We start from the raw sequence: 9363 nt of genomic DNA, 5'->3' as shown, positions 1-9363 counted from the left end.
CCGCTTCCCTTCCCTCCCCTCCTCTCCCCCCTCCCCTCCCTCTCTCCCCACTTTCTCTGACTGCCTGGGGCAAAGAAGCAACGGACTCGATGCCCAGCTGAGCATCCCAGCCGGAGTGGGGGGGGCAGGCAGGGAGACCCCCGAGTGGGCGTCGCTCTCCGCCCTTTAGAGAATGGGAGGAGCTGGACGGAGAGGGGAGGCGCTACAAGCACTTCCTGGCTGGGGTCGTTCAGGGGAGGGGGATCCACGTGCGAGGCCGGGAAGGAAGGAAGCTTAGCCGGCGGGGCTGCGAGGAAAGCGGGCATCTCTTTTCCTGCGCGCATCTCTTGGACCGAGGAACAGAGCCGCCTTTCCCTGCGGGCGCCTCGTAAGAAGCTCCCTCCCTCCTTCCTTTTCCTTCCTTCCTTCCTTCCTTTTTCCCACCTGGGGAAATGCTCAGACAGGAGACCCTTCAAGGCAGCTTCTTTGGGGGCTGCTAAAATCCCTCCTGCAGTCCCCACTTTCTCCTTGGGGAGATAATTAGTATTATTATTTTGCTGGTCCCTCCTGATCGTTTCCCGTCACTTTCTTTTCTCTGCGGCCGTTTCAGATCCAGGAGGCTTGGAGTTCAATGGCTGCGAAACCGGCGGGGGGGAGGGTGGGAAGGGGCGATCCGTCCCGTGATCTGTTGTTTCGGGGAGTTGCTCAAGAGGAGCCGCCTCCGGAGAGAGCATCGGGTAAAGGCTCCTTCTGAAGCCTTTAAATCTCTTTGCTCTCGTTGCTTTCATCCCTGATTTCCTTTTCATTCTTCAATTTAATTGCATTTTTGAAGTCATGGGTGCATTTAAAAAGGTATCGCCCTTTTCCTATGGGCCGTTGGTTCTCAACCTTGGCAACTTTGTGATATGTGGATTTCACTCCCAGAATTTCCCATGTGTGTTGAAGTCCACATATTTGACAGCTTCCCAGATTGAGAAACGTTGCTGTAAACCAGGGCTGGGGAGCTAGGGCCCCTTTTAGGACTGGTGGACTTCAACTCCCAGCATTCCTGAGCCACCTGTGTCAGGTATTCTGGGAGTTGAAGTCCACCCGTCCTGAAAGGCCCGTAGTTCCCAACTTCTGCCATAGGTTATTCCAAAGGGCAAATCCCAGCTGTGAAAAAAGAGCTTTTGTAGTCTTCCTTGATTATCTGATAAGGGAAGGTGAACATTATAGAAACATAGAATAAGAGTTGGTCCTTTAATGCATCCATTCATGGCTGAGAGAGCTGTTTCTGAATCCAATCCCTGCTCCTTCCACACCTCTCAGTTTTCCTCTCACCCAGGGGGAGCTGCTATGTATTGTTATTTTTTTTATATAAATTTTTTTTATTTTTACAATCATATCCAACAGCTCATCCAATGTACAGTTATATACAATTAGTCGGGCTTGCCCAGTCACCACCCCCCTTTTAACTCTCTTCCCTCTTCTACCTTCTACTTTCCAGACCTTCCTCTCCTTCTCTTATCTACATCCTCTCCTCCCTCCACCCTCCACCTTCATTCTCCCTCTTCTACCCCTCTTCCTTCCGCTTCCTCTTCTACCCCCTTCTCCTCTTTCCTACCTCCTACTCTCTCCTCTTTTCTCCCTCCCCACCGTTCTAAAATGGTAACAGGGCAGACCTGACCCTACATTAATTATATTTATACATCTTCAATAATCCCTGCTATGTATTGTTATTGTGGCTGTAAGGGACTCACATTAAGTGCTTACCTAGTTAGCCTAGAAATAGGCTAAAAGATGCCCTTTGCATTGTAGGCTGAAGAATATCATTAAGATGTTTGATAGCAAATTTTTCCTTTGCTGTTTTCCCCCCCACTCCTGTTGATGTCACTTAAATACAAAAGCATTAAAGAAATCCTTCTAGGTCTTTCCAAGCCTTCGTCCAAATCTGAGTCCTTGACACTAGTTAGCCTAGAAATAAACTAAAATCAGCCTTTTCATTGTACACTCAAGAATATCGTTAGGATGTTTGATAGCAAATGCTGTTTTTTTTCCCCACTCCTAGAGACTCTCATGGCCTCGTCTTCATCTCTTGGAACCTCAGTTCTTTGTAATCGAGGATTAACAGCGGTTGAGCTTCCAATTCAGGTAGAAAGATTCTGTCGTGTCCCACTCCCACTCCGACGCACGAGTCAAGGAAGTCCGTAACAGACTTGGCAACGAAGCCTTTGCATCTTGCCAAGTCCCTTCGAGGTTTATCAGGGCAGGCAGGAGTCCAAGTTGTGACTTCAGCGATAGAGTCCAATATCAGCAAACTAGCTAAGACTTTGCTTGACTCAAGGTTGGAATGCCAAAAGCAGGTCCTTTATATAGGCTGTGGGGTGTGGCTCCATGACTCAGCATTTATCCAGGCCTGCCCCACCCCTCCTTCTGCTGGCGTTGCCTCTCAGATCTCCGGAAGCGACGGTCCTCTCACTCTGAATTGTCTTCAGCTGGATCTGCTGTCACTAATTCCAGCACCTGGCTGGCTGCCTCTGATGACTGAGCCAAAGGAACACACGCTGTAGGAGTTAAATTTAGCTCCCACTCTGGAATATGGAGCGAATCTCTATCCGCTGCCATCACCCTTACTTTAATTTAGTTTACTTTATTGTCATTGCACCTCATATAACGAACTTAAATGCTATCTTCAGTGTACATTAGAACTATAAAAATAAAACACAAACACACATCCTTCACATTCCATACAATTGAATTGAAAACCCCTGATATTGCATTACTATTGCACTATACAATAGAATTCATATATACTTACTGCTCTGGGATAGAAGCTGTTTTTCAGTCTACTTGTCCTTGTTTTTATTATCCTGTACCATTGTCCAGATGGTAATAGTTCAAAAAAAGGGTCCCCACAATGAGACGGATCTTTAAGAATCTTTTGAACTTTCATAAGGCAGCGGAAGCTATAAAGCTCTTCCAAAGAGGGAAGAGGGCAACCAGTGATCCTAAGGGCAATAATGTTGACCCTCTGGAGCGCTGTCCTATCTGCCATTGTGCAATTGGCAAACCATACACAGGTGCAGTAAGTTAAAATACTCTCTATGGTGCAGCAGTAGACGGTCACCACCAGTTTCTCATTCAGTTGTTGTTTCCTGAGAAGTCTCAGGTAGCATAAACTCTGCTGGGCCCTTTTGACCAGGGCTGCAATGCGAGTGCCCCAGGTCCTCTTTTATGATAACACCCAGAACTTAAAAATGGTCACTTGCTCCACTCTGCCTCCATTTATAAGCAAGGGCTGGATGTCTGATCTATTCCTTCTGTAGTCCACTATAAGCTGTTTGATCTTATTGGTGTTGAGGACCAAGTTATTGTCTCCACACCACGAAAGTAACCAGTCCACCTCATGTCGATAGGCAGACTCATCCCACATGGAGATGAGTCCCCCCACTGTTGTATCATCTACAAATTTAGTAATGGTGTTACTATTACCTTCTCAGGCGGGGAGTGACTGGAGGGGAGAGCAAGGGGTGGGGCCAGCCAGTGGTGGGTTCAGCCAACAGGGAGCCACAGCAGAGGGACTAAAGAGCTACATGTGACTCCAGAGCCGCAGGTTGCCGACACCCGGTCTAGCCCATCAATGGACAACAAAGGAATATCGGGTTGCTGCTCCTGTGGAATCGGCCAAACCAATGAAACATTAACTAGATGTATCTCTAGCCAGAGGCACTTTATGTTTTGGGAAAGGTTCTCCAGAGAAGATGTTCGGTCATGAAATTGCACAGCAGTTGTCAAGATGAAGTCGGAGACACTGACACAGACTTGTAGATTTTATATAAATATAAATATATTTAACCTAGAAATTTACAGCAGTCTTTGTCATCATCCACAAAAGGAAGAACATAAGATAGTCAGGAACATCATGAGGTAAATTGAAAACATCATGCAGAACAACAGAAGGAAAAAAGGAGGGAAAGAAGGGAAACTCCCCCTTTATACTTACCGCAACCAATCAGAGCGTAGATTGCATCATGCATGAGTCAGCACAGTCTAACTAATCAATTACAATTGTGTTTTGCCCTATTGTACACTTTACTGTTCCAGCTACTAAATTCAATATCCTACATGCTTGTTTGCCCTACTTGGAAATTCTAGTTAGTTCATTAAGAAAACAACTCGCATGTAATTAATTGAAGTGTTCATTGTTAGGAATATTCATGAGATATGTTGTGTTTTTTTCTTCTCCCTGTGTCAGGAATTGATATCGCTTGAAGATGTAGCTGTGGTTTTCTCCGTGGAGGAGTGGGCCCTGCTGGATTCTGAGCAAAAAGCCCTGTACCAAGAGGTCATGCAGGAAACCAAGAGGAACTTGGCCTCCTTAGGTGAGGGATTCTGTTAAGATATTGAAATTTAGTACCCAAAGGTCAAATCTTATATCAATTTAATAACAAGGATAGCATCATCTTTTGAACAAAGGGGAGTTGGGAAGAATCTTGATACTGTTCAAATACAGCAATGGTGCTTCATCCCTTTTGCACCTATATTTGTGTTAACTTTTCTATTCTTTCTGTTGCAAGCAGGTGACGGATGGGAGATGGAGGATTCTGGCCAAGAGGCAGCAACACCTTTGCCAAAAGAGAAAAAGGAAGTTGCAGAAAAAATGAATGGAAAGAAAAGTTTGGAGGAAAACCAATTAAGGGTTGAGCTAGAGAACTGCACTAGTTTACCTTCTGCAGATACCAATGTCTTATTGGACACGGATGATTGCCAAGAAAAAGAAGTGTGTTCAAGGTGTGGGAAAACGCTTCGAGATGAATCTGGATTATGTGACTGTTGTAAAAGCCCTGCTGGAGAGAAACAAGATGAAAGCAGGCAACGCTCCAGAAGGACCCTTCCTCCTCCTTTACATGAAAGAAGACAAGAAGGAGGGGAAATGTACAAATGTACAGAGTGTGCAGAAAGCTTCAGTACAAGCCGCTCCCTTGCATTGCATAAAAATATTCACAAAGCAGAGAATCCACACAAATATCTGGATTGTGGAAGGACCTTCAGGCAGAAAAGTCACCTTAATTCACATAAGAAGGTCCACGAAGAGAGGAAGCAGCATCAATACATTAGTTGGGGAAACAGCTTCGGAAGCAGCGCCTCCCGTACTTCCCATCAAAGCCTCCACAGAGAGGAGAAGTTGCATCAACGCAGGGAGGGTAGAATGAGATTTCCTGGAAGCAAGGAACCGAATTCCCGGAAAAAAAGCCCCACTGGAAAGAAATCATGTAAATGCCTGGAATGTGGGAAGAGCTTCCGCTCTCCAAGTAAGCTCACTTACCATAATAGGATCCATACAGGGGAAAAGCCATATCATTGCACGGTGTGTGGAAAGAGCTTCAGGACCTCCGGTGCCCTTATTTACCATAAAAGAATTCACACAGGAGAGAAACCCTATGAATGCTTGGAGTGTGGAAAAAGCTTCAGCACAAGTGGTGCTTTAACCTTACATAATCGGATGCATACAGGGGAGAAACCTTATAAATGCCTGCACTGTGGAAAGAGCTTCAGTCAAAAAGTTCATCTTAAGTCACACGAGATGATCCACACGGGGGAAAAACCATTTCAATGCACGGAGTGTGGAAAGAGCTTCCGTTTCTCAGCAAACTTTAATGTCCATCACAGAATCCACACAGGGGAGAAGCCCTTTCAATGCCTGCAGTGTGGAAAGCGTTTTGCCAATTATGGTGCCTTTTATGCCCACAAAAGGCTCCACACAGGGGAGAAACCATACGAATGCCGCGTGTGTGGGAAGAGATTCAATCAAAAAAACCAGTATATTGTACACAGCAGAACCCACACCGGGGAGAAACCATATACATGTCATGAGTGCGGAAAAAGCTTTAGACATAATAATTCACTCAGGGGCCATAGAAGGCTTCACTCAGGGGAGAAACCCTATAAATGCCCGGAGTGTGGAAAATGTTTTAGTATGAGTGGCCACCTTACCTCCCACAATAGGCTCCACACAGGAGAGAAGCCATTTAAATGCATCGTGTGTGGAAAGAGTTTTCGAGAAGGGAAGAATCTTACACTCCATAAAAGAATCCACACAGGGGAGAAACCCTATAAATGCCTGGAGTGTGGAAAATGTTATAATCAGAGTGGCAGTCTTACCTCCCACATGAGGATCCACACTGGAGAGAAGCCATTTAAATGCATCGTGTGTGGAAAGAGTTTTCGAGAAGGGAAGAAGCTTACACTCCATAAAAGAATCCACACAGGGGAGAAACCCTATAAATGCCTGGAGTGTGGAAAATGTTATAATCAGAGTGGCAATCTTTCCTCCCACATGAGGATCCACACAGGGGAGAAGCCGTATCAGTGTGTGGAGTGTGGAAAGAAATTCAGAACCAGTAGTAACCTTACTCAACATAAAAAAACGCACAGCAGGAAAAGATGACCTGATGTCGTGTCCCACTCCTCCGCTGACGGCCGGGTCGCGGAAGTCCGTATCAAGCGTGCCTCTGCAGCTCTGCCAAAGTCCTATCAGAGTTCTCAAGGCAGGCAGGAGACCAGGAAGTGACTTCAGCAATCCAAGTTAGACTTTGTCTGACTCAGAGAATGCCAGAAAGCAGATCCTTTATATAGGCCATGGGGTGTGGCTCCATGACTCAGCACTTATCCAGGCCTGCCCCTCCCTTCCTTTTGGTGATGTCGCCTCTCCATTCTCCGGAAGCGTGGGTCTATCCATTGCATCGTTTCGTCTCCAGCTGTTGGTAATCCCAGCTCGTGGCTGGCTTCTGGCGCACATGCTATCGGAGGGAGGTTTGTTTGTTCGGCCTGTCCGGGCATGGTGCCAGGACTGGGGGCTGGAGGCATGCCAGGACATTCTTCAGCACTATCAGCGTCTGGCAGGAGATAAGAGGGGCCCGGCTGCGGCAGGGGGAGCGAGCGAGACACAACACCTGAATTGGTTTGTGTTGATTCTCAACATTTGCTTAACGCCCCTAGAAGTGTTCCAGGAGAATCTGTAGAAACTCTTGGAGTATTGGAAGGGCTTCCGAAGAAGCAGAAGCTTTTTGATCCTTTAAAAAGGAGAATTGGCTTGTATAACTAGGAACTAACTTTTGGACAATAGATCTTTGTGCTAGAGTCAAATTGAATAGAAATAATAATAGAGCGAGATGGGATGGGATGGAACAGAAATAGAAATAGAATAGAAACAGAAATAGAATAGAAATGGAATAGAAACACGGTATGTAAAACTAATCCTCCAGAAAGCAAGACTTTTTGGCAAACAAAGCATGTCTTGCTTCAAACTCTTCCCCTCCTCCAGCTACCCTTTCTCTCTTGATCAGCTTTGGTGACTTACTTGTGCAGGCAAGCCCTTACACCAACATGCACTCATAACTCCTTCTCTCCTCCTCTCTCATACAATCAGACACACAAAGTGTTAGGTTTGAGTTTTCTGAGCTCAAATTATGACTCCCGTACTATAAATTATAATTCCCACAATATAGATTTATGGAAGGTGTTAACACTTGTCCTTTGCAGATGCAGACCACTGCACCAGATGTCCAGAAGATCAACATCAGAACAAGAACCGAGACCAATGTATCCCCAAAATCATCACCACTTTGTTATATCAGGAGAATTTGGGGGTCATCCTTACCTCCTTTGCCCTCTTTCTAATCTTAACCTCCAGTTTTGTTTTGGGAATCTTCAGTAAATACCGAGAAACTCCCATCGTCAAGGGCAACCACCAGGATCTCTCCTATGTTCTCCTGGTCTCCCTACTGCTTTCTTTCTGCACTTCCTTCCTTTTTATTGGTCGGCCAAGGAGGGCCACTTGCCTTCATTGACAAACAGCCTTCAGTATCACCTTCTCAGTTGCTATCTCTTCTGTCTTGGCGAAAACAATCATGGTGGTGGTGGCCTTCCTAGTCACAAAGCTATCTGGTTAGGAGTCTTTGCCCCCTTCCCTGGTTCTGACATGCATTCCCAGTCCAGGGAGATCATTCTGCGGTGCAATGAAGACTCCACTGTTATGTTTTACATTGTTCTCATCTACATGGGCTTCCTGGCCACCATCTGTTTCATGGTGGCTTTCCTAGCTAGGAACCTCCCAGGGGCCTTCAACAAAGCCAAGTTGATCAGTTTCAGCATGCTGGTCATCTGCAGCAAGGAATCCCTTACCCAAAAGCTGAACAATTACTATAGTATGACTTTATTAGGCCTTGGTAAGATCACACTTGGAATAATGCATCCAGTTTGAGTTGGCATGATATAAATAAGATGTTGAGACCAGGAGTGGGTTGCTACTGGTTCACCCTGGTTTGGACGAAATATTAGCGGCGACAGTGGGAGGCTCTGCCCACCCAGCAAGATATCATCAAAAATTTCTGTGCATGTGCAGAACCTTCTGTGCATGCGCAGAAGCACCACACACTCGGTAAAGTGAGCACACACAACTCCTCGCTCCCAATAGGGAACCGGTAGCACCAGGATTTGAATCCCACTACTGGTTGAGAATCTAGAAAAGGTGCAGAGAAGAGCAACAAATATGATTAGGGGACTGGAGGCTAAAACATACAAAGAACTGTTTCAGGGATTCGGTATGTCTACTTAAGTGTAAAGAAGAACGAGGGGATGACATGATAGCAGCATTCCAATATTTAAGGGGCTGTCACAAAGAAGAGGGACTCAAGCTATTCTCCAAAGCACCTGAAGGCAGGACAAGAAGCAACGGATGGAAACTAATCAAGGAGAGAAGCAACTTAGAACTAAGGAGAAATTTCCTGATTGGGAGAACAATTGATCGGTGGAACAGCTTGCCTCCAGAAGCTGTCAACAAAAAATCCCCTGTGAAGTCCCACTTTAGCCACGAAAGCAAGGTGGGCGACCGTGGGCCAGTCACTCTCTCTCAGCCCAAGTCACCTCACTGGGTGGTTGCTGTGATGAAAACAGGAGGAAAGTGTTAGGTTCTGGAAGTAACGAGGCTGGAGACCAGGGTAGTGACAACAGCTCTTTAATATAGGGTGAACCCAGCAACAGGCTGGGGGAAAAACCTCTCCTTTTATACAGTTCTACTGGTGGCTTCGTCCAATCAGCAACGTGCTGATTTCCTTAAATATTTAAAGGTACAACAAGAATACATAACACTCCTCCCTCCCAGAAAACACTTTGCCTCTATTTACATTTATTTACATGTTATTTTCAATGAGTCACGCAAATAACCTGCCTCCTAGTTCTTTCAGACCTGCGCGGTTCAGTCCTGGGTGGTGTTTTGAGCTGTTCGGAGGGCCTGTTTTCTCCTCCCAGCTCTTTTTCTTGGCCATCGGGCCCTGGATTAATTTCTGATTCTTTTTCTTGGCCATCCGGCCCTGGATTACTTTTGTGATTTTCCCTGTCGTTTCC

General features: G+C 45.9%; 2 protein-coding genes across 3 annotated transcripts in view; both read left to right on the top strand.

Annotated features, from left to right (window-relative positions):
* The window catches only part of LOC131193440 (gastrula zinc finger protein XlCGF57.1-like), a 29798-nt gene extending 20732 nt beyond the window's left edge, over nucleotides 1–9066 (top strand). The window contains exon 2 of one of the 2 annotated variants that reach the window (XM_058173595.1): nucleotides 4539–9066. In XM_058173595.1, the coding sequence (XP_058029578.1) occupies nucleotides 4553–6406 (1854 nt within the window). In that variant the 5' untranslated portion in view covers nucleotides 4539–4552 and the 3' untranslated portion in view covers nucleotides 6407–9066. Of the gene's footprint in view, nucleotides 1–4535 lie in introns of both variants that reach the window. The other variant, XM_058173596.1, reaches the window with a different exon arrangement.
* Nucleotides 65–9363, top strand: part of LOC131193419 (zinc finger protein 420-like) — a 106116-nt gene continuing 96817 nt past the window's right edge. The window contains exons 1-3 of the mRNA XM_058173543.1: nucleotides 65–367; nucleotides 2027–2109; nucleotides 4214–4340. Of these exons, the coding sequence (XP_058029526.1) occupies nucleotides 2035–2109; nucleotides 4214–4340 (202 nt within the window). The 5' untranslated portion in view covers nucleotides 65–367; nucleotides 2027–2034. The remainder of the gene's footprint in view (nucleotides 368–2026; nucleotides 2110–4213; nucleotides 4341–9363) is intronic.

Source organism: Ahaetulla prasina, chromosome 2, assembly GCF_028640845.1.
Source record: "Ahaetulla prasina isolate Xishuangbanna chromosome 2, ASM2864084v1, whole genome shotgun sequence".
Taxonomy (NCBI): domain Eukaryota; kingdom Metazoa; phylum Chordata; class Lepidosauria; order Squamata; family Colubridae; genus Ahaetulla; species Ahaetulla prasina.
This window is presented reverse-complemented; position numbering and strand designations above follow the sequence as displayed.